Genomic DNA, 25,887 nt, shown 5'->3' with positions numbered 1-25,887 from the left:
GCCTTATTTTGTAGGAAGCCAATATGGCCAGTTCTGTGGTGCGCGTTATAAGGCATCCATGTTTTTATGTACAAATTCTTCTGGATCAGCTGACACGTGTTTCGCCGTATCAGGTGACTCACGGGCCCAGGGCTTCATCAAGGCTTGAGTTACTTTTTTGTGTTTTCGAATCTGCTGTGTGTATTCCCCATCACATAACAATGGGGTGACCCAAAAATAGCCCGAAGGACCTTGTCATTAAATGATAAATGACAACAATGGTCCAATTGGAAAGATCTACTATGCGGATAAGGTTTTAATGAACTAACTAATCCCAAATGTTACTCTAAAAAAAGCAAAAAAAACATGTAACTTAAGGATAGGAGTAGGTACTCTTTCTAACTGCTAGGGAGAGTTACCTTCTGTTATTGTCCAATTATAACATAACACACATAGGAAACACATTTGAATGCATACATTTTTCTGTATTTTTTTCAAAAAAAATCCAACATAGTTATATTCTATACATATACAGTTGCTGAAAAGCAGGGGCGGCTGGTGACATTTGAAAGTGGTGGGCGTAAACTAATTTGCATATTGCACCGCAGCGAGCGAGCCCGAACCACCTTGCACCCATCCATCCATCCACCCATCCATCATTCATTCATCCACCCATCCATCCACCCATCCAGCATCCATCATTCATTCATCCACCCACCCATCCACCCATCCATCCACCCATCCATCCATCCACCCATCCATCCATCCATCCACCCATCCATCCACCCATCCATCATCCATCCTGCATCCATTCCTGCATCCACCCATCCATCCATCATTCATTCATGCACCCATCCATCCACCCTGCATCCATCCTGCATCCATCATTCATTCATCCACCCATCCTGCATCCATCCTGCATCCATCATTCATTCATGCATCCACCCATCCATTCATCCACCCATCATTCATCCATCATCCATCCACCCATCCTGCATCCATAATTCATTCATGCACCCATCCATCCACCCTGCATCCATCCTGCATCCATCATTCATTCATCTACCCATCCACCCATTCTGCATCCATCCTGCATCCATCATTCATTCATGCATCCACCCATCCATTCATCCACCCATCATTCATCCTGCATCCATTCATGCATCCACCCATCCTGCATCCACCCATCCTGCATCCATCATTCATGTATTTTTATGACCATATAACTTGCACACAGCTTGTCAGTGTTTAATACCAGTCTCGAACCTTGTACTCCAGCACCAATGATACATGATTAATATTAATTGTTTTTAAAAACATGTATTTATTCGACACCAATTTCACACCTTAGTCGGAACATCATTTTTATTTGTTTTTTAAAATATCTATTTATTTAACACCAAAGTAAGTCATGTATACATTTTTATGGTTCGATAAGAGGCTCGAACCTGGTTTCCCAGGACCAAAGTCGGCCGTGCTATCCGTCAGGGGTTATGTAACCGGGCTATGTAGTGACCAGCCAATCCTGCGCCAGGATTGGCTGGGGGGGCACCATGACTCCTCGCCCAGTCGCCCTGTGTAACCCCGGGGGCTGCGGCCCGCCCCCTGGTCCTCTCTCTAAGGGGGAATTCACAAGAAAACGATCTGCGCATGCGCGGGCATGTTTATGCCCAAAAACACACTTGCGCAGCTGCAGCAGCCCGAATCCCCCCTTTGCGCACTCCGGGAAGGTCGGGTGTCTCCCGGTTTCCCGGCCGGCAGATAGCGCGATTTTTTAAAATAATTGTGTTTGGCTTCTAGTGACGACGTGGTGGGTCCATGGGGCTTAGTGGGGCTTCGCCCCTACGCCCCAATGGACGCACCGCGCCTGCTGAAAAGGAATACAAGAAGGGATGCTCAGGAAAGAAGTGCTCAAGCTTAAACTTTTAGGAAAAGGAAAGTAGATTTATCACTTAGATTATCTTATTTACAACAGAGCCTGTTCGTATTGTAAATATTTAAGCTATGTTGTATTAGTGTCATTTGTATAGTGCACGTGGTATGGCCTTTTAGCATTTTCTACCATCCGATAGCTTTGCGCGTGCTTCCTGCCTTCATCGCAGTCGGTGGTGTGATTCCGCTAGGGCTGAATTTGGCAGGTATTGGTGACTGAGCTGTGAATATACAATGCTGGTTCTTTTGACCACTAGTGCAGGGCACAGTCAATGCAGTTGTTTCAGGGTAGGGCTAAGGGATTTGTCAGTCGCTCAGGCGTCTTCTAGGTCAAAAGTAATGTTAGTGGATAGAGTGAGTGTGTGTGTGTGTGTGTGTGTGTTTGTGTGTGTGTGTGCACATGTGTGTGGGTGTGTCGTGATGTGCACTGGCGTCTAGTGTTGATGGGTGCCATGATAGCCAACTATTTGGTGTGTCTGGGCCATGCTAGATGCATGTTAGTAGTTCAGCCCCTGTGTTTTATTGGATGGAAGTGTGGGTCATGGGGGGTGCTGGTGTAAGCAGGGTGATAGCCAACTGCATGGCATACATGTGCTGACCTGTATGCATGCTAGATGTTCAGTTACATATCTTTTGTGGTAATGTTTGTGTGTTGTTTCCCAGTGGTTGGTGCTCTTGTGAGCCCAGTGCTACTAGCCATATAGTATACTTGCTTTGTGTTGGATCTATGTGATATTATCTGAGTAGTGTCTTTTGTTGGATGTTGGAGTAAGGCAGGCCGTGCAAAATATTATGACGCTTAGCTGAAAGGCTGTGATTAAGTTACAATGAGCATTGAATGAAAACAATTAAAGACAGTACCCACACTCTGTAGCTCCTTTGGTGCCACATTTAAGATTTACTATTGCAGTTGTTGCCTTGAAGAATAATGTGTTGCCTCCTGTGCTGTAGTGTTGCTTACAGTTTGGGGGCAAACGTTGGGTTTTTCACTTGTCAATGGGCATGAGGACAGCAGACCCAGTAATCCAGGTGGTGACATGAGCAGAACCTAGTTAACCTTATAAAAGCAGGGATTCAGCCTTCCATTGAACAATTATATTAGATTAGCCGTATAACAATTGGAACAACAATCAAAGCTGGTGACATGAGCAGACCCAATGCCACCTATAGAATGGAGCAGTACTGCCTCCTGTGTAGCACGTGAGCAAGAGAACAACTGGTTGTAGAAGGTGTTGTTGACCTAAGGAGAACCTCTTATTCCTTTTTAAGCATTTGCATACGGGTTTAATTAGGAAACATTCAGAATCAGCAGGCTGTCACATGCAGACACAGTTGTTGAACACCCATATTACACTTTACACATTTAGGGGAAATATTTTCCAGGCAACATAATGTAATCCATCTGATCTTTGTGAAGCATCAGGATGGGCCTCAGGAGAGGCACGGAGTTTACCAGTAATGAACTCACTTGATGTTGGCAGGCAGGAAGAGCTTCCAGGGAGACCCAGCCCTACACATGATCAAACATACTCAAAATGTCCACGGCAAGGCACATCAAGGAGATGGAGCTATGCTCACCACTGGGACCCGCTGTGGGGGAGGGAGGCGCGAACGCGTAACAGGGGCCTGTATTTTCATGTACGTTTGTAAACTGGTCCGTATTTCTCGACTCTGGATAGCGGATCTCTTACCTTTTTCCAAGGCATATAAATGGCAGACCTCGGTCTACCATAAATGTATGCTACGTAAGTCGCAGCCCTCCATTTTGGGCTGTCGTTCGTTTGGCAGCGAGTAAGAGCTGTGAGATTAATGTCCCCAAGGGCACCAATAGTGGGTATATACCCTCTCCATCATCTTTGGCAATTACAATTAGGAGTTTGCCTAACGGCTAGGGCGGTTGACCTCGAATATGGGGAATTGGGTTCGAGTCTAGGAAATGACGCTCAACATCCTGTGATTCTGGGCAAATCACTTAGTCTTCCCATGCCTAACAAAAATGAATGTGTCCTCATGTAATGCAACTGGTGCTATGTAAGGCGATCTGATACGCAATTTGGGTCAAGTTTGTGCTATGTAAAACTCTGGAAAAAAAATGGATCCTTATTTAACTATACATTAGTGATATCTTTGATGCGAGAAAGGACCTCTTCCCAAAAGCCTCTTATTCTTTCGCACATCCACCACATATGAGAATAAGAACCAACCTCATTGCAATCCCTCCTGCAGGCATCTGAACTGCCTTGGATAAAATGCACTTGTAATACAGGGAACAAAATATCCGTACGTTTGCCCCTGATTAACCCATCCATTGAACTCTAAATAATGCCCTTAGTTTTGTGTGGTAACAACAGTGTATCGGAGGGTAGTGAAAGCTTTAACTGGGAAATACTATTTACAGTGCAGTGAATAATTCCCCGGAAGACGACACATTTTGGTGTAAAATGATTAAAGTCCCTTCACCACCATGAGGAGAACAGTCCCTAGTGATTGCGTTACTGTTGTTAGTTAACTTTCTTGGAATGTTGCAGTATTGTCAATACTTACAGTGCAATTTCTCTTGAAATATTTGATACCCAGTAATCTACTGCTGGCCACTTTCTGCTTTCCTAGAGACTATTCTAGAATTCCTAAAATTGAGAAAAGGATTGGAAACTTAAAGACAAATAACTGATCATTATCATGCAGATGCTCACATGAGTGGCTCTAAGTGCCACAGCTGTGCAGCCACTAAGCAAGCCTGCTGCTGCCAGCTAGCAGTTTGCTAAAACATCAGGCAATAAACCATTTTCAGACTGACAGAATAATCTGAGAGCATGAGGCAAAGTCTTTGCTAAGAGTTCCATTATTAGAATATTTATTCTCTGAAGGGTCAAAGTGAAGGGGACCTTAGAATCTTTCGAGCAAGAAGGTCATTTTATAACCAGAGCAAGACCTTGCTTGTTAAGTTCTAATTGGAGATGTGCTTGAGTAATAATAATAACAATAATTCCATATTTGTAAAGTGCAAACTTATCACCCCTAAAGGTATCCAGGCACTGGGGGGGACTACGGGAGATTAAGTGAGCTATCGCCCAGAGTCACATGATGCTGAGCTGGTCGGCCGCTGGGGAATGAGCCATGAGCCCCGCACTCTGGAGTCAGCTGCTCTGGCCACTACGCCACACCTCTCCCTCCCACCCAACCCAGATTGTGGTAGCACTCATGCAAAGCACCTAACAAGTCACTGGTGAGTGCCTTCACGTAGGCTGCTTACATAAAGTCCACATCACATTGTGGCAAATCTAGCCCATGAATCTTTTGTTTCGTTTTCCAGTCTTTATTTAGCAGTAACATACTAATCAATCAATTCTGTCACCGAGGTAGTCTCCTGACATCATGGTAGCATCTTCTGTAAAGCGCGTCAGATGAATTGAACCTTCTTAGGTGATGCTGGCCTTGAATGCTGCAAAACAATTGGTATAGAAAATAACCAAAAGCCTGTTCCAACGAGGTGGTAGCCGCCATCTTGCAGACCACTGGGGCTCCTGGTACATACAAGTCAGCATCACTTAACAAGGGTGCGCTCCTCTGCTGAGCTTTCATAAAATGAAACCTCATGTTGGCAGGTTATTATTATTACCTGTGCGAAAATTGAACGGCACTGTTTAATTGAAAGGAGATTACTGCATTGAAAGTGTATCTGTATTTTACTGCTAAATGAAGATTAAAAGCAATGAAAGATGTAAGGACTGTGCACATTGCAGTTAATTAGAACAAAATAGATGTTTGCCCAGGGATACGTAGGGTGGAGGCATTGTCCTGGTCGTGCTGTTGTTCGTTTGAATCTCAGACATTAGGGAAACGCCCTAATATGACAGAATTGATGACTGCATGTGTCTTTCCACTGAGAGATGCGCCATTAACACCTGGTACTGATGATTTGAACTTTTTTTAAATTGGGACTCTGTACTTTTTATTCAGATTTGTTAACGAATTTGGATAAACGTATGTCATGAGAGGTATGCATTATAAGATTGGAAACACTATGTATACTTGAGAGTTTGAACGGTCTTGGATCTTAAATAAACTCAATAAAAAGTCACGGGTGACAGTTCTACAGATCACGTGATTGACTCTTTCACTTTTCAGAAAGTAGACACCCATGAAACACCAATTGGAGGTGTGGCCATTTTGTGTCCTATTTATATCTACCCAACATTAATAAAGCACATCTTGGCTTGTTTCCTGAAGCAAAGGCTCATACAATAATTATTGTATACTGAAGGAATTAAAACGGGTTTACTATGGAAGACCAAAAACCCACTAGAACCCTCTGCTTATTCCTTCAGCTTCAACCTCTCTGTCTTGAAAATCTATAAAAATGGTTTAAATGAAATATATATATTTAAAGGGATTAACCTAGGGAGGAATGAAGAATCACTAAAGAAACTAAAAACAGTCGCCATTTGCAATATCGCACGGACCGTAGTGTGGGAAGCCAATACGGTGACAATGGTGTGGGATCTTGAAAGGTGCTTAGCAGCTGGCCCATGCCTCATGAGGTTTTATGCCAGTGTACTTTAGTACTACAAGTGTAGATTCTGCACCAACGATCCTTTACTTCTGCTTTTACTTATTTAATATTTTAAGAGTCCTAATACCCTAGCTGATACATAGTGGTGTGTAAAGTTTTAAAGACTCGTCGCCCAAGCCAAATCCTAATATTCGGGCAGTAATCGCAGGTTTCGTAGTTCTGTGGTCGGGTCTCATCCCTACTCTCTTTACTAGTGAGAGAGCACAAGTTTGAAAAAAATGTATAAGTACGCCATATTTACAAGCACGTAGTTAGTTAACATGTACTTTGCACCAGAGTGTTTATATTTAGAAGTGAAATACACCGAGTGTCTTATATTCAGTGGTGAAATGCATAGAATGTTTAAGTAGAGTAACAATAATCATAACTGTGTGAGACTAATGTAGAAATGTTTGGGATGAAAATGAAAACCTCACGTTCTCATGTTAAAGGAATAATGTAAGAGTTGAATGTAACTCTAAAACCCAGTATTTTGTGTAGGCCTCATGGCAATTCACAAGCAAATCTAAACGTGCTGCTAAAATAATGTGAGACAAGGTTGACATGGTTCTTTCAAAATGTACTATTGAACTTAGGGTTAAAAGTATATGCTTTATAGATGTGTTATTTTAGAAACGTATGCTAGTTAAGAATGTTTGCTGTTTAAATCAAGTTAACGTTTTAGAGTGCAGGAACCTGCTGCATGTAAATCAAGTAGGCCAGAGCAGATAATGTCATGTAGTTTAAATCGTCATGTGCTCGTTAGAGGAGAGGTCGTGAGGTGTCCAGTATGGAGCTCTGAGAGTGTTTTATGGCCTAAGATATGGTGAAGTCTGGAATTTGAGGCCCACTGCAGGACGAGCTGTATGCAGGTGCGAGGGTCCTAATCAGCTCGAATGAAAGGGACTTTGTTCAGTGGCGCCTTGCGCAGGCCTGTAGGAGTTTCCAGGAATTTCAGGGGGTATCAGCGCACGGAAGAAGAAGCCTGGGAACCAAGGTCAACTTTAACGAGGGTCTTCAAGAGTACCATCATGGAGTTTGCCGCGGAAAGATGTACCACGTGAGGGGCGTCCCAAGGGGCGTTTCTATTGGAAATGTGATTTGGTATTAGGGAAAGTGACCCGGGAGGAGAGCAGAGCAGATGATTTTGGGAGCCTAAGGAAGCGGATGGGTAGGCAGATAGGCTGATCAGGAGAGACCCATTATCAGAGAAGAGACAAAGAGAAGTGCATGATCTTCTTAGGAAATCACCACGGCTGACACCTAGAGGGTTAAGATCTTGCTAAGTAGGGATGTCATTTAGTGTAGTGTAGGGACAGACTAACCTTAATTTTCTTTTCTGTAATGACTTTGAGGTTGCAACTTGTATCCATTTTAGCAACCCTGATGGTATTCGAACTTGTACTTATTATTTTGTTCTTCAGACTCAGACTATTCAAGAAGTTCATGTTCATAGTGATACCGATATACCTTTTGAATCTCATTTTGAGAAGTTTGTATCTTCAGTTATCTTTGACTTTATATTAAATCTTTAAAACTTAATTTTGGTCAGTGGTCATTTAGAGTGGTGTAAGTTCTTAAATTGATTGTTTATTGTGAGATTACCTTTTACTCAAGACAGGTACCAACGATTCAGTGGACAGGAAATGGGATTTGGTAAGATAATTAGTAACCAGTAATCCCGCGTTAGCAGTTGGTAGCAGAGTGAGGATGGTTATCTTCTTGAGGAAGGTAATCTAGAGAGGTTAGTTTACCCCAAGGCCCGAGACGTCGAGAGACGAGCAGCGGAAGAATCGTGTGCCGAAAGGTGCAGACGGTGCGAGAAAAGCAGCAGTATCGGAGAGTGAGTATAAAAAGGGTCATGCGTGAACAGATTGCGGTGTTTTGTGTTGTATTTGTATTGTAATGTCTTGCGGAGTTGAATGCCTGTAGTGTGAGTGAGAGAAGGTTGTGAGCGCGCGCAACCTGGTAAACTGGTAACCTGGTAAACGGGTGAACTGGTGAAATCTTAAGTTCAGGCCAGAGCTTAAGTGGTTTTGGGTGTATCGAACATCCAGGGTAGTTGTCGACCATAGTACGGAGGTCACGAGGTACCATTGACCGCCGTGGATCCAAGATAGGGGGAGTGTAAGAGTGAGTGTGTGAGTAACGGACGCTGGTCGAAAGTTACTGCGTGTGAGTAACCTATCGGAGAAGGCGATTGTCTGGAAGTAAACGGAAAGACATTTCGCCAAGTTAGGGTGACAACTACAGAAAGACTGTGGGCGTACAGTCAAAGAAAGGTGATCGCTTGGACGGAAGTAATCATTTTTCAGAGTATGAATGGGATGCGTGCATGACCGAGGAGACGAGCTGAGAAAGGAGGGGAACTGCTGCGAAGGGGGACGGGTGACGTCGGCTAGAGCCGCGCTCTGATTGAGCGGTTGGTGTGACGTTAGCTAGAGCCGCGCTCTGGTTGGGCGGCTAGAGTGACGTCGGAGGAAAGCCGCGTACGGATAGGCCAGTTAGTGAGAACGGCGCTGAGATTGGTGGAATATCATCAGGAAGTAAACGAACGCGGAGAAAAGAGAAATCATGAAGTGTTTTAAGTGTTTGAAAGGGATTTTTAAACGTAAACGAAGCGAACATTATTACGGGGAAGAGGCTCCCCCAGAGGGTACGCCAGCTCATTATATGGCAACGAATGTTGGGCTGCATACGATATTGTGGATCGGGGCTTGGAATAAGCTTACGGAAGGAAATGAGGAAATGCAGTTCCCGAAGTACGGGACGTTTAAGTTAGAGGTGTTACATCGGCTAAAAGCAACCATGTCCTCATTGAAACCTTCACCTAGACCAACACAGTTTGAGGCTCTTAATGCATGGATTAAGGCTGCACACGACCGAAATTTGAACAGGCGTCAACAAAGGCTGACGCGATCGGTAAGGGCAGTGCGAGATTCCAAATGGGATGAGGAGGAAAAGCGTTGGAGGGTACAGACTATTGAGGTGGAGAAAATGTATCCGATGAGGGAGGTGTCAGGAGGAGGAAACCTCATGGAAGAAGACGAGGAAAGCGAGTCGGAGGACAATCTGATAAACAGATTGTTAATGGATAGACCACCTCCGAGAGTGGGATTGATAGAAGATAGAGGGCTCGCAAGGGAAGATGGGAATGAGATAGAGGGATATACACCACTCCCTATATCGGAATGGACACCTAGCAAAGGCGGAGAAACACCTCCAAACAACACTGTACAGAGTGTAGTGGGAAGGTTTGTGGTGCAGAAAACGCCAACCACAGAAAGGGTTGAGTCTGTGGGATTGCCAGATGCTCTTCAAGTGCCTGTTACCATAGGACCCATAGTTTCGATCTATAATTCTGAGAGAGATAGAGGGGAACAACAAAGGCAATTGGATAGGGAAAGGATTGAGATGGAAAGGAGGAATAATGTGACAAATGCATGGAAACAATTGCCAGGTTCGGTAACATGGAACACCCCATTAGACACAACTGTCGGTCCCAATTCAGAACAGGGAGGTCCGAGAGGACCAATGGATCTAAGGGGACCACGGCCAAGATCTTTTTCAGAGTTAAGAGCTGATTTGAGGGAATGGGACGGGTCCATAGTATCTCCGAGTAACAGGACAAGAACAGAACCAGAGTGGGAAAGCAGGGGTAACGGGACAGTATCTCATTGTGGGGCCAGCGAAAGCAGTCAGGGCCGGGAAGGCCAAAGTCAAGAGAATAGAGGGGATGCAGGTCCTACAAATCAGAGAGAACAGCCGGAACAAAATACTAGGATTATAGAATGTGAGGAAATGTCCCGTCTCTGGGGGAACGGAGGAGATGAGGCGGTACCGTCTTTTCAGAATAGGTTTAGGTGCCTTCATCATACGCTTGGGGAAGATGTCCAACATTGGAGGAAGGAGAATAGTGACAGGTCCCGTCATGCTTCAAGTAATCAAGAATCACAGGGAAGTAGGGAAGAAAGAGGGAGTAAGGGAACATCTTACCCTGCATCCCGTGAAACTAGCCAGGATGGAGAGAGAGAGGCTGGGAGGCATGAAGGAGTGTTTCACCACCCACCCCGAGAAGACGGAAAGGCATGGGACTTAGAGAGATGGGAACAGGGGAGGACTCCCTATAATTCACCAATACCTAAACGTAGATCTCGGAGCTGGGATGGGAGAGATGCGGATGGAGGAGCTAAATTGAGTGTCTTGAAAGCTGAAATAAAGGCAAAAAGGCTTGATGTTACCAGTTTAAAATCAGATGTTGATGAGATAATAGATGGAACATTGCCTTTGGAAAGGATAGAATTGTATGAACAGGATGAGTTATTGTTCATGGCAAAGGATATTACTAGGAAAGCTAGAGCGGTTCATGAAAAACTGACTGATTTGGCAGACAAGTATGCCGTGGATTTGTCTAGGACAAGGGCATTGCAGAGCAACCACAGATTACAGTACGCAGACCAAGATCTAGATGAGAAGAGAACTGCTGGATTAAAAACACACATAAGAGAGCTGGTAACAGGGATAAGAGTGTGGAGAGAACTGGATAAATGGGAAGAAAGGTGGTCGAAAAAGGGTACAGTTAGGCGAAGTACAAATGTGATGACCCCGGAGGGAAGGGTAATGCAGATGGAGGCATTCCCTTTGCGAGAAATATCAAATGGAAATTATGTACATGTGCCCTGGAGTAGAGGAGACTTAGCCGCATTTACCAACTCATTTCCGAAGTTGCGGGACAACCCAGTCGAGTGGTATAAGCAGGTAGAGAGGTTTGTTAAAATTTCGAAAGTACTGTGGATAGATTTGAACACGTTGTTTGACATCGTGGTCCCATCTGATTTGTGGACCCCTTGTAAGACTAGTGTCGAATGGCCAAATGCTGAACCATTGAGAGATGTTCGAACAAATGGACCATCTGAGATTGTCATGCGAAAGTATGAAAGGGTAATAGCATGGCTGAAAGATAAGGTACCACCACAGGATATAGATTGGGTAAAAATAGACCGAACAAGGCAGGAACCCAAGGAGACAGTTCACGAGTTTTATGAAAGATTGTTGAAAACATTCAAGCAATACAGTGGACTAGATGTAATGGATCCCAAAGATATAGGGCAGTTTGTGTCAAAGTTTGTCTTGGGGTTGAGACCTGATATTTGTTTGATGATACAGCAACATTTAATCTGTTGGCAGAACAAACCACTAGATGAGATTTTAAGATATGCGAGGTACTGCAGTGACGAGATAGATTCTAAAGCCAAGAATCTAAAGGAGAAATTGATGGTGGTGCAAATGCAGTCCGCTGGGAAGGGTGGCCAGCAGAAGCAGGGGATGGGACGAAAACCAAATGGTCAGAACAAGGATAATGAAGAAGGGCAGAGACCTAGGATAGACTTTGCCACTTTAAAGAAAACGACAAAGTGTCATCTGTGTCACCAGGTGGGGCATTGGCGACGCGAGTGTCCCTTTAACCCTGAAAACGGAGAGCAAGAAGTAGAAGAGCAGGTCCAAGAAGACCCAGTGCAAAAAGTGACAGTCCCAAGCAGTAAGGTGGCCAAAGGGGGGACTTCGGCTCCACGGGCCCAATTCCCACAGCCACCGAAGATAGCAGCTGGAGGAAAGGTCTTTAAACAAATGCCTCTGTTTATCGAGGAAGAAAAATGTTATTACATTGATCCATTGACAGGACAACGGGTGAGCAGTGAGGAAGACTGTACCCTCGGGGCAGTTCTAGAAGTGGATCAGAGAGGGCCGTTTGTTGAGGCAGAAGTGGCAGGGTGTCCCACTACGTTCTTAGTGGACACTGGGGCTACTCGTTCGACTCTGAGATCAGCGGTAGTTCCAGACTTGCCAATGTCAGGGGAAACAATTCAAGTGGTAGGAGTCGCAAATAAAAGAATGACTAGTCCCTTGACAGAACCAGTGTCTGTGAAAATTGGAAACCACATGAACGAACATCAGTTTGTGGTTTGTGACTCGAGTCCGGTATGTCTGTTAGGTAGGGATTTGTTGTGCAAATTGAATTGCACCATATACTGCACCCCACAAGGAGTGGAGGTACAGACTACCGACGATGATGCTACCTTTAAGGTGGCCAATTCAAAATTCTGTGTAGAACTATATCCTACTCTGACTGTAGAAGATCTTCCACAAGACTTAAGAGATGCAGTGGCCTCAGAGGTGTGGGATTTCACAGGAGAAGATATAGGATTGATTAAAGGGGTAGAACCGGTAAAAATTCTGGTAAAACCAAATGTTGAGTTTCCAAGAACGCCTCAATACAAATTGTCCCAGGAAACGATTGCGGGAATAAAGCCTGTGATCGAGTCAATGATACAGCAGGGAATACTGAAGGAAATCGTGGGCAGTCCTTGTAACTCCCCGATTATGGGTTTGCAGAAACCTAGTGGGAAGTTTAGGATAGTTCAGGATTTACGAAAGATTAACAACATAGTCGTTTCATGTTGTCCCGTGGTACCGAATCCATCAGTAATATTGTTTCAAATACCATGTCAAGCAGAATGGTTCACAGTGATAGATCTTTGTCAGGCTTTCTTTTCAATCCCATTGGATGAAGAGAGCAGGTACCTTTTTGCGTTTAAAATGGAAGATCGCGTTTTAACATGGTGTCGAATTCCACAAGGATTCACAGACAGTCCATCCATCTTTAATCAGTTGTTGAAGAAGAATCTTGAGAATCTAGTACTGCCACAGAACTCGGTTCTGGTACAGTACATAGATGACCTACTTGTTGCGTCAGAAACAGAGGAAGCTTGTAAAGTAGATTCAATTGCCTTACTGAATCATTTAGCTGAAAATGGACATAAGGTATCTCCGAGCAAGTTACAGTATTGTCTGACAGAAGTGCAGTATCTAGGGCACAGGTTAGAAAAAGGGAAACGTAAGGTGTCCCCAGAGAGGATTGAGGCGATAATGAAAATGAATGCGCCCACAACTCAGAGAGAGGTTAGAATGTTCCTAGGAATGGTGGGTTACTGCCGACAGTGGATAGTTAACTTTTCACTGAAAGCAAAGCCCTTACAGAAACTGACGCACAAGGAGGTGAGTGATCCGGTACCATGGGATGAAGAATGTCTGGTGGCGTTTTTACAGCTGAGAGACGATTTATGTCGTGCTCCGGCTCTGGGAATGCCAGATTATGAAAAGTCATTTTCACTCTATTGCTGTGAGAGAGAGGGATGTGCTTTGTCAGTCTTGGCACAGACCCACGGTAATGCCCGTAGACCAGTTGCATATTTTTCGGCTACATTAGATCCAGTAGCCGCAGCGTTGCCCGGATGTCTCAAATCCGTTGCTGCAACGGGTGTCAGCATTGAAAGGAGCGAGAGTATTGTGATGGGACATCCAGTAGTGGTGTATGTACCGCATTCAGTTGAATTGTTAATGACCAGGACGAAGACGCAGCATCTGACCAATAGTAGGCTCACGCGTTATGAGCAAGTTATACTTGCCGCAGAAAACGTGACTCTCAGGAGATGCTCTGTCTTGAATCCTGCTACTTTGATGCCATTACCTACGGTAATAGAAGGCGAAGGATGCGAAGACCACGATTGCCTTGATGTGACTGAACTATGCACGAAACCCAGACCAGATATTGTGGATGAGCCATTGTCTGACCCCGATGAAATTTACTTTGTTGATGGCTCATGTTTAAGAGACGATACTGGTCGGTTGAGAGCAGCTTATGCTGTTTGTACCATTACTGGAGTTGTGGAAGCCGCTTGCCTGGAAGGAGTACATTCCGCACAGGTAGCAGAGATTATTGCCCTAACTCGTGCCTGCATAGCAGGAAATGGAAAGAGAGTCACCATCTACACGGACAGCCAATATGGTTTCGGTGTGGTTCATGATTTCGGGCAGTTGTGGTCTCAGAGGGGTTACATGACCTCCTCTGGTTCGCCCATTCGAAATGGAGAATTTGTGCGATTGCTGATAGAAGCATTACAAGGTCCTGTTGATATTGCAGTGGTGAAGTGTGTAGCTCATACTAAGAATACAGATTTTGTGTCACAAGGTAATAGATATGCTGATGAAGTCGCACGCTATTGTGCGGAACAAAGTTATTCTTTCTCAAAGGTGGAAATAGAAGGTGCAGAAGAAAAGACTGAATTAAGTATGATGTTAGAAACTGTAGACACTTGGGAGGATTTAAGAATAATGCAGGAGAACGCACCTGAAACAGAGAAAAAGGCATGGGAAATAGCAGGTTGTGTGCGAAGTGAAATGGATTTTTGGGTTTCAGCAGATGGGAGAGCTGTGTTACCTGAAGAATTAGCTAATCCCATGGCGAGAGAAATACATGGTCCAGTACATCTAGGAAGGGATGCTATGATGAGAGTTTTTAGGCAGACTTGGTATTGCCCGAAATTCAGAATAGCAGCAGAATCAGTATGTAAGCGATGTGTTACCTGCCAACAACTGAACGTAGGCAAACGAACACCAGTCACACTGAGTCACATTGGGAGGTCGGGGGGGCCTTTCAATAGAATGCAACTAGATTTCATCGAAATGCCAAGAGTCAATCGCCTTCGGTATGTGTTGGTGATTGTATGTGTATTTTCCAGATGGGTTGAGGCGTACCCTACACGTAGGTGCGATACACTCACAGTGGCTAAATTGTTGCTCAGGGAGTTGATACCGCGCTTCGGGGTGCCTGCCTCTTTGGAATCGGACAGAGGAAAACATTTTAACAGCGAAATAGTGAAGATGTTGTGCTCCACACTGAATATCGATCAAAAGCTGCATTGTAGTTATCGACCAGAAGCTTCAGGAATTGTGGAACAAGTGAATGGCACTTTGAAGAATAGATTGGCTAAAGTAGTGGCATCCACATCCTTGAGTTGGCCAGATGCTCTTCCATTGGTGCTCATGAGCATGCGCAGCACACCTGATAGGAGGACAGGTCTCTCTCCCCACGAGATCCTGATGGGGAGGGCCATGAGACTTCCTACAGTTCCAACTACTGCTCTATTGAATATTACAGATGATCTGATCTTGGATTATTGTAAAGGACTGTCTGACGCCATCCATTCTGTGTCCCTTCAGGTGCATGCGGCTGAAGTTCCAGCAGCGAGGAACCTGTGTCATGACCTGAACCCAGGGGACTGGGTCCTGGTTAAAAAACACGTCCGGAAGAACTGCCTAGATGTTCGCTGGCGTGGGCCCTTTCAGGTAATCCTGATCACGAACACCGCGGTGAAGTGCGGGGGGCTGCCAAATTGGATCCATGCATCCCATACTAGAAGAGTTCCAGCACCTCTAGAAGGAACAGCTCCCATCCCAGACGAAAGCCCGGAAGTGGAAGAAGAGTCGCAAGAAGGGATTGAGGCAGCTGAGGAGGTGTCGGAAGAAGTTGGGAACGCATCGGATTCAGAAGAAGAGCGAAGGCAGGACGGCAGTGAGACAGAAGACGCAACTGAAGGAGAGAGCAGAAGTGAATACGACTCAGACTCAGATCCGTATCGGAGCGACCAAGAACCAAGTGAGAGGACAAGGAATAGGAGAATAAGGCTTGGAGCTGCCACTTGGCCAGCAAGAAGAAGAAGGCTAAGTTTGAGGTCGGCCCAAGAAGAAACGCTTACTCCTATATCCGAAGACTCAGATCCAGAAGAAGATATCCAGGATCAAGCCGAGGAGGGTCTTAGAAGATCAAGTAGGGTGCGAGTGCCTAGCAGAAGATACTCTACTCCCGATTGGACCTACCTCGTTGCAGATGTCTGGGAGACACAGAACAGGGAGGATCAGGGAAGTGGAACTGATCAGAACTGACCCGATCATCACAGTGCAAATAAAGTTTCTACTGCCAGGAGCGGAGACCGAAAGGTTGCTGACACTCAACATCGTTCATCCTGCTCTCCTGAGTGGAATAAGAAAATTGCTTTTAGAGACAGTTGAGTTTCCAGTTTGCTGTTCACGATATCCAATATTGGAGGGAACTCTTCTTCGTTTGGAAATGCTTGAACGAGTAGTAGAATTGCTAGGAGTGCTTATTGTTGTGGACTAATATCATACTACGAATGTCTTCAAAGGGGTGCAGATCTGGAAAAGTGAAGAAAGTGATCTTGATTAGAACGGACCCCTTTGTAATTGTGGATATAGAACTGATAGTACCAGGATTGGAAATTGAAAAAACGCTAACTCTCAATTTCGTCCGTCCACTTGTCTTGAGCGAAATAAGGAGAATAATCCTAGAAAAGGTTGACTTTCCATGGTGTGGTACGAACTGTCCAGAACCTGAGGGAATGATACTTCGGATGGACGTTTATGAAGAAGTAGTGTCACTCCTTGAGTCATACATAACTTCAGACGAAAATAAGACTTTTGAAAGGAAATTGTAAACTTGTTGCAAGATAACCTAGCGCCGAGTGGAAGAAGAAAAGTGATAGGGGTTTCATTTTAGTGGATGGAGAAGGGCTAGGGTTGTCTATATTACTGGACTTTGAACTGTTTTGCGGAAATAAATTGTCAAGCTTCCAAGTGTTCCAAGAAAGACATTGCAAGAGAGAAAGACTTTGTTTGAAAAGAAGAGGAAGTGAATGCTGGAAGATAGTCGAAAACTACACTGTTTGAGAACATGGAGGCTGGCAACCCGAACCGCAGGGCAAAATGTATAGCTGTTACATTTTTAGGAGTAGTGGTTTCTCTTATAATTTTAGTGGTAACTGTTTCATTCCTAGCGGGACACGAAGGGGATGGAACCACAGTTAAGGAGGATAAGGGAGTGTCAACACCGAGAACTACCATTATTAAGGAGAAGGGAAACATCAATGAGAAAGACAAAGCGTTGTTAGATGCAGAAGTAAAAAGGTTACACATGGATGAGTCACAGGGGAATTACAAGTCAAATGCTTATGCTAAGTTGCTTTACGAATATGTTGATGCCATGGAGGTAAAGGACTGTTATGTCTGTATGCAATTACCAATTTCGGTGGAGGAGGGTATCAAATACCATCATCTCCCGTTGACATATGGAATAACGTGCAGTTTATTGTTAAGTATGTTTTATGGACGAGACGGATTTGAGTATTACTTCTCGAATTTCGACTCGACATTGCCAGAGGTTCCGAATTTCAAGCATTTGAACAAATGGGACTACTACAAAAGCGAAGACAGGTTACACAAATGGTTTATTCCATGGAGAACGTTAGATACTTCACATGCTCGAATAAACAATCTGACTTGTCAAATATCAGAAGTTGAGAAAAAGTTTATAGCACAGGTAGATACTAGATACAGGAAGCAGAAGGTATTGAAGGCATCAGGACAAGGAGAAACAGATTGGACCAAGGAGGAAAGGGCACAACAACGAAAAGGTAGTATTGGTCCAATTGCTTTGGATAAGGAGAAACGGGGGAAACTGTGCATTCACAGGAGTTACTCCTACTATGAAAACGTTTATGTAGGACAAGTCAATTGCGAACATGCTTTTCAATTGGAGTACTACTCTAAGAACTTCATGAAAGGGATGCAAGCAATACCAAATGTATATTTTGTATGTGGAAGATATGCCTATGTGAAGTTACCAGATAATTGGTACGGATCATGCTATCTGGCTGTTGTCTTCCCTAAAATATACCATGTTGAGAATTTAGACACGCCTAAGAAAGAAATATCAACTAGATGGAAGCGAGGGCTGGGTGCAGCAGAAGTAGTTGGAGATGTAATAGGTGCTGCATTCCCTTTCTTAGGATTGATAATGAATGACATTAAGATCAGGAGGTTAGCTACAGTCGTAGATAGACTGTCTGCCAGTACTGCAAGATCCTTGATGCTGATAGAGGGGGAGATGCAATCGATTAGGGCAATGGTTCTTCAGAACCGACTTGCTTTAGATGTTCTGTTAGCAAAAGAGGGAGGAGTCTGTAGGGCCTTGAAGGTCCAGGAATGTTGTACTTACATTCCAGACAATTCAAAGCCTCTAGAGAAGTATATACAAAACATCACTGCCATACACTACGAAATTGAGGACCTGGCAAAGGTAAATGTGTGGGAAAAAGTAGGCCATGGAATGGGTAAAGTTGGAAGTTGGTTTGCCAACTTAGGAAAGGGTATCGTTTGGTACATATTGAAACCCATCATCATAGTAGTGATTTGTGTAATCACTTTGTGGGGATTGGTGCGTTTGTATCAATGGTATAGAGCAAATAGGTTACAGAGAGCTATGAAGAAACAGGAAGAAGAGTTGACAGCGATGCAGGACACTCAATATAAGAGTCTGAAAGCATTAGAGAGTATGAAAAGAAGTGGTACTGTCCTGACTTCACTTTAAAGGTTCTACATTTTTAGTGTCATGGTAATGATGACCCCTGAAGGTCATCAAAGGGGGGACTGAGAGAGCACAAGTTTGAAAAAAATGTATAAGTACGCCATATTTACAAGCACGTAGTTAGTTAACATGTACTTTGCACCAGAGTGTTTATATTTAGAAGTGAAATACACCGAGTGTCTTATATTCAGTGGTGAAATGCATAGAATGTTTAAGTAGAGTAACAATAATCATAACTGTGTGAGACTAATGTAGAAATGTTTGGGATGAAAATGAAAACCTCACGTTCTCATGTTAAAGGAATAATGTAAGAGTTGAATGTAACTCTAAAACCCAGTATTTTGTGTAGGCCTCATGGCAATTCACAAGCAAATCTAAACGTGCTGCTAAAATAATGTGAGACAAGGTTGACATGGTTCTTTCAAAATGTACTATTGAACTTAGGGTTAAAAGTATATGCTTTATAGATGTGTTATTTTAGAAACGTATGCTAGTTAAGAATGTTTGCTGTTTAAATCAAGTTAACGTTTTAGAGTGCAGGAACCTGCTGCATGTAAATCAAGTAGGCCAGAGCAGATAATGTCATGTAGTTTAAATCGTCATGTGCTCGTTAGAGGAGAGGTCGTGAGGTGTCCAGTATGGAGCTCTGAGAGTGTTTTATGGCCTAAGATATGGTGAAGTCTGGAATTTGAGGCCCACTGCAGGACGAGCTGTATGCAGGTGCGAGGGTCCTAATCAGCTCGAATGAAAGGGACTTTGTTCAGTGGCGCCTTGCGCAGGCCTGTAGGAGTTTCCAGGAATTTCAGGGGGTATCAGCGCACGGAAGAAGAAGCCTGGGAACCAAGGTCAACTTTAACGAGGGTCTTCAAGAGTACCATCATGGAGTTTGCCGCGGAAAGATGTACCACGTGAGGGGCGTCCCAAGGGGCGTTTCTATTGGAAATGTGATTTGGTATTAGGGAAAGTGACCCGGGAGGAGAGCAGAGCAGATGATTTTGGGAGCCTAAGGAAGCGGATGGGTAGGCAGATAGGCTGATCAGGAGAGACCCATTATCAGAGAAGAGACAAAGAGAAGTGCGTGATCTTCTTAGGAAATCACCACGGCTGACACCTAGAGGGTTAAGATCTTGCTAAGTAGGGATGTCATTTAGTGTAGTGTAGGGACAGACTAACCTTAATTTTCTTTTCTGTAATGACTTTGAGGTTGCAACTTGTATCCATTTTAGCAACCCTGATGGTATTCGAACTTGTACTTATTATTTTGTTCTTCAGACTCAGACTATTCAAGAAGTTCATGTTCATAGTGATACCGATATACCTTTTGAATCTCATTTTGAGAAGTTTGTATCTTCAGTTATCTTTGACTTTATATTAAATCTTTAAAACTTAATTTTGGTCAGTGGTCATTTAGAGTGGTGTAAGTTCTTAAATTGATTGTTTATTGTGAGATTACCTTTTACTCAAGACAGGTACCAACGATTCAGTCGACAGGAAATGGGATTTGGTAAGATAATTAGTAACCAGTAATCCCGCGTTAGCACTAGTACACGCCACATCTTTTACCAATACACAGTAAAACATGTGTTAAGCATGGGTGTTTCAAGTTTCTTATATTTTAACGTAACTCTGTTAAAAATGATTGGTCTACCCTTAGTTTTCCTAGGCGCTTGCATAGTTTTCTTTCGAGAGTTTTAGATGGAACAGCCACTCGCTAGCATTTTGTAACGTAGTCACCACGCGAGTGCAAGCCTTGCTTAGCTTTTTCTAGCGACTCCCGCTGAAAATGTCAGCTGCCCGCACTTTGAATGCGGGTTGATACCTTGCTTAGCTTTTTCTAGCGAATTACAAAATACACTCACTTACAAGATGCAAGCGAAATTCTTAATTTGTATGCAACAGTCTGCCATGGGTACCCACGACTTTGGTAGAGGGAGGCTGATAACAAGCAAATAACTTTATATTAGGAGGCTGCTTGGTGTCCTGTCAGTGAGAAACTTCACTCGAGCTGTTACGTCTAAGCATTTTTTACCCTTCAGCAACACAGTGCTGCTCAGAAGTAGCACGAAAGCTATCTGCTGCATGCCACAGGTTAGCACTTGCTATATCTGAAAGATATGAAGGGGGTGCTTTGTAGTGGCAATAGGGGAGACTGTCTTGCAAAATGGTTGCCCACATTGGTCTAAGGAGAGTTGGGCTTGATTTTTTTGTAACTTGTTTTTATTGAAAACCGCATCCGCTGCATCAGGTACACAGTACATGTATAGACAGTCAGGGATCTTATGAGCAATATACATTCTGCATATTCCACTTATACCATCCTGTTCACAGACAGTCTCACCATCATGTGAGCGTGCTATTCAACTATTATAACAACGCAATTGCAGTTTATATTTTGTATAGTCGTAGATCCTATACTCTTACATGACAAATAAACAACACCAAGGAGTTGGTCTTAATTTATATTTCTTGTTTCTATTTCCATGATTTATGTAGTATTTAAGGGAATGGGAATGAAATCAGTAACTCCGTTAGCCATGGTTGTGTCCCCAATAAAACAAAGAACATGCCGTGATACGGAACACCGCTATCATTGTCTGGTGGGAACTGACCCAGAAGAATGTTTCCTGGTCTGTGTTCGACCTAGGACGCAGACCCTGTGTCCCAGTATTGGATCCAGTGACTACACCCATAAAACTCTGTCTAAGGGTGACTCGTCAAGGGGCTTTAGTATGCTTCTCTCATCCACACACAATACCTGATGTGATTCAGCAATGTTGGTTCCCCTGAGTCACCTTCTTCCAAGACCATCCTATTGGCCTAGTGTGCATTTTACTCGTTTGGGAATCTGAGGCAGATCTGGGATGCAGCAACTTTTCTCTGACTGTAAGCATTGCCCAGGGCCCCACCCACCGAAAGGACTAGAGCGGTTTGTGTAGCTGCAGTAAGGCATTTGTGAGTTGGAATACTTACAAGGAAATCCCAGACAAACATATTGATCCATCTTGTCATTAGCAACAGGTGTTTGTGCATATTGTTGTGTTGCTGGTTCACATTGATATTGCACAGTGGGCATACCTGTTTGTCCAACTTACTGCAGAGGCGCAAAGTTAGTATCACGGAAATGAGGGAAAGCTTTAGCTCAGGATTCTCCAAAGTTGGTCCTGGATGCTGGATCCATGCCAGATTTTTAGCATATCCTCATTTAGATGAATGCAGTTATCTCAAAAATCCGGCTTGGACTCACCCTCCAGGACTGACTTTGGAGAACCCTGCGTTTAACGCATTTGCCTGCTCTCTAGTACAGCAGATGATGTACATTCAAAGAGGTGCCAGGGGGATATGCTATCCGTGAACCACCAAAGAAGGGGCTCCTAGTTACTATGCCTCCGGTGACATCATTTTAGAGACGATGGCACATTTTGCATGTGGTCCCTGAGGGGGACCTTGAAAACATCCCTTCCTCCCCCCAAGAGCCGTGGTGCCACTTGCACTGCAGGAGCGAGTAGCAGTTCGACTATTGCTTTGAGTTTCTGTTCTAGGGTGCCTGCATTGCATGCCACGATGACTGCACCTTTATGGAGTATTGGGGCGCATACCTCCAGCCTATGCACTGGGCACCCATGGTGGAGATGTATAGGCACAAACCAGTGTTGTGCATCCTTTCTGTAATATGTCCCTCAACACAAGGTTTCGCATTAATCAGAGTATCCACCCAGGACCCCTTGTATCCCAGTAAACACATACCCTTCCTGGTGGAATGCATGTATTGTATTGTAATTGCATTTATATAACGCTTACTACCCTTGACGAGGCGTCAAAGTGCTTTTTCGGTGAGTAGCACGCTACTCCTGGATCCATGGAGGATTAGTGTTGAATTAGTATAGTGAAACATGCAAGTACATTTTAAGTGGTGGATAGGTTAGTCAGTTATTTGGATTTGGAAGGATAGCAGAAGGATAGAAGAGGAAAAAAAAGGTTTGTATTTATAGAGCGTTTGTTACCCCTGATGGGGTGTTGAAGCACTCTACTTCGAAAACCCATAAAGGATTAGTGCTGAATTAGTATGGTGACATATGAAAGTAATTTGAGTGGTGGATATTAGTCAATTATTTGGAGTGAGAAGGGTAGCGGAGGGATAAAAGGAAAGAAAGGTTTGCATTCATGTAGCACCTGTTACCCCTGAAGGGTTTTGGAGCGCTTTTCTGGTGAGTAGGACGCTACTCCGGAACCCATAAAGGTATGTTCCAAACTTCAGCCATCTGTGGCTCACAGAACACCTCCAATCTCTCAATGGTGCAGTAATCACCTACTCAAGCTGGTAGACTTCCACCTCAGTATTTGTTCTCATATGCCCATAATGAATTGTATCCATCAGATAATGCTTCTAGGTTAACAGCTTGTAATAGTCATCTCTGCCCTTCTGCCATTCAGATACAAACAATGCATTTCTACAAAGATTCTTGGAGGCAATGAGGGCTTCCACACACAGCCCCGAAGTCTGCTTGCCAAAATGTTGCCCCTTGCACCAGATTCATATTTACCGAGCCATGAAGTTTCTCCGCGTTGGTATTTTCTGCAAATCTCAAAGCTGCTGTACTCGGCCTCACCAGCAGGGGCGCGTGTGCAGCTATACGGCCACCAGAGAAGCTACCACCGCAGCCTCAGAGCCTGCATAGAAGTGAAAAAAGCTCACATCAGCCACACGGCAGCTCACATCAGCCACACGGCAGCTCACAACGTTTTGTCATATTTTTCTGTGCTACATTTATTTAATATTTTAAAATATTGCCCACTTTTCTGAGAGAAAAAAATGTCGCTTTAACGCGTTATTAGAATATTGTTTATACTTGTGAGAAGAAAAAAATGTGGAATTTGCGTTTAAGTTTGGGTGCAGTTACCCTGAACTGAAGTTTAGGCAGGCATTTGCATGCGGGAAGAGTCCCTACACTACCATAGCACACTGACTCGCTCTATAGTTGTTTCAGTGGCTGCTACTATAGTTGACCTTTTTCCTGTTTAGTCTTTGTTTCTTTATGATGCTAATAAATATTTATTCAGCCGCCATTGGTGGTTATTTGTTCAAGAGGGTTCTTCCTGTATTTGCCTCACAGGAGTCGTTTGTGGCTGTCTAGACAGAAAGCCTAATGTCTAGCAAGATATCCAAATGAGGCACGCGTCAAGTAGGCCCTTGGCCCACTTAGATAAAGTTATCTAACTGAGCTATATTTGAATGTGGTTAGTGTCTGCTTTCTGTCATGGCCAGGCCTCCAGCCGCCATCTTGGTTTTGCCAGTCGCGGTGCTGCTCAGTGGACGATAACCTCCTTTCTTTGCTTTTCTAGGCCGGCATCGATGGAGAAAGCATTGGGAACTGCCCCTTCTCGCAGCGGCTCTTCATGATCCTCTGGCTCAAAGGGGTCGTCTTCAACGTCACCACTGTCGACTTAAAAAGGTAAACGACTACTCATTTCTTACAAAACCGTTCTGTGTGGGACCAAAACATAATTATTTAAGAAGGCAAAAGTGGGATAGAGGATATAATTGAAGGATAATAATGAATACAAAAAATAGAATCTGCTTTGAAGCTTCATGGAGTGGAAAGGGGGAGGTGCATAATATAGGCTATTGCTCTGGAGTAGGCAGGGGTGGATGTACAAGGGACACACTTTAATGTGAACAGAATTACAAACTTTTCAATGCTCTGTAAAGGTAACATGCACTTCGCCTGTGGGATCCATCAGCCGGAAGGACCTAGAAGTCTACGAATGCACAAAGAGTATGTAACTGCAACTCAAACATAAAACAAGAAGAAAAGGTAAAAACATTTTAACAGGTCATCCTGTAAGGTGTTTTGGCAGAATTTCTAAGTGCTTGAATCAGCATATAGGATTTGGGCAAGGAGTTCTAGTGGTTATTCATGGGTCATGGTGAGCTAGGTGGCATCTCTAGGCAAATGTCCAGACCAGAACCAAAGAAACGAGACACATTTGGACGAAAGATGGTGTACTACATTACATTGTATGAAATAAAATCCTGCATTAGTGGAGGTCCTCTTCACCCCCTCTTTTATGCCCTCCCATTCCTTATCTGTAAGTGGGTCACCCAGTATCTCCTGCCATCGACTCTGAAAGGTCAGGGTGTGCAATGGGAAGTCCCCCTGCATGGGGCGCTAACTTTTGTCGCCCACCATATTGAGCAGAGTCACAAGAGACTGGGACTTCTGAGGCCCGTTCAAGAATGTTGGTCTGATTCCCCTCGCCGTAATCGCAATCTTGGCAAATTGCAAAAATTTCCCCGGTCCCAAGTTAAAGGCTGCCATAGCATTAGCCAGTGTAATACATTTATCATTGGGATATATATCCTGCAGGGTTTCACTTCCCCAAAGGTTGACGGACATTGTCCATGTGATCTGCGTAAAGATGCGCAAGGTCCAAATGCACAAGTCTGGTGCACAAGGACATCGACGTCACACCCATCTGACTATCCTTTCCCACTGAGCTTGGAACACCAGCTCCCAGCATCAGGAGCTCTGGTAGGGGAGCACCTCCACACGCACCCTCCAACAACCTTTTCTCCCAAGTGTCCCTCTCATCTAACCAGTGTACTGCATGCTGTAACTGGGTAGTCAGATAGTATAGCTCGAAGCATGGCAACTCCGAGCCCCCCTGTTTCCAGGTACGTTTCAGCGTAGCCATGCATACCCTCTTTCTCCCCGAGGCCCGCAGCAGTTTCACAATCAATTTATCTAGTTCAGCAAAAGATTTTCTAGGGATATCATACATTGTACCCTGGAAGATATATAGGCAACAGGGTACTAAGTTAGCTGGAGAGTGTTCCAGAATCTCACAATGGGCATCAGACCTTCCAGCACCGTACCCATATTTAGGGTGGAGAATGTGACAGCTTTCCTCATTATCCTAATCCCAAGGTACCTAACGCTACAAGTCTACCAAGGGAGACCTACAGTTGGGAGTCTCTGTAAAGGAACCTCCCCCAGTGCACCCAATGGAAGCGGTTTAGACTTAACCCGGTTCACGTTGAGCCCGGATGTCTCCCCAGACTCCTACTGAGTAACCAAAATAATATGAACTGAATATTCAGGTTGACACTGATACACCAGAGCATTGGCCGCATGCAAGGATTGCA

General features: G+C 44.1%; 1 protein-coding gene across 2 annotated transcripts in view; it reads left to right on the top strand.

The window, feature by feature from the left end:
• CLIC5 (chloride intracellular channel 5) overlaps positions 1-25,887 on the top strand; it is a 517,917-nt gene that overhangs the window by 366,549 nt on the left and 125,481 nt on the right. For both annotated transcript variants that reach the window (XM_078647637.1, XM_078647638.1), the window contains exon 2: positions 24,084-24,193. In XM_078647637.1, the coding sequence (XP_078503763.1) occupies positions 24,084-24,193 (110 nt within the window). The remainder of the gene's footprint in view (positions 1-24,083; positions 24,194-25,887) is intronic.

This window comes from Lissotriton helveticus, chromosome 6, assembly GCF_964261635.1.
Source record: "Lissotriton helveticus chromosome 6, aLisHel1.1, whole genome shotgun sequence".
NCBI lineage: Eukaryota > Metazoa > Chordata > Amphibia > Caudata > Salamandridae > Lissotriton > Lissotriton helveticus.
The sequence above is the reverse complement of the archived record's forward strand: the minus strand, read 5'-3'. Positions and strand labels throughout refer to the sequence as shown.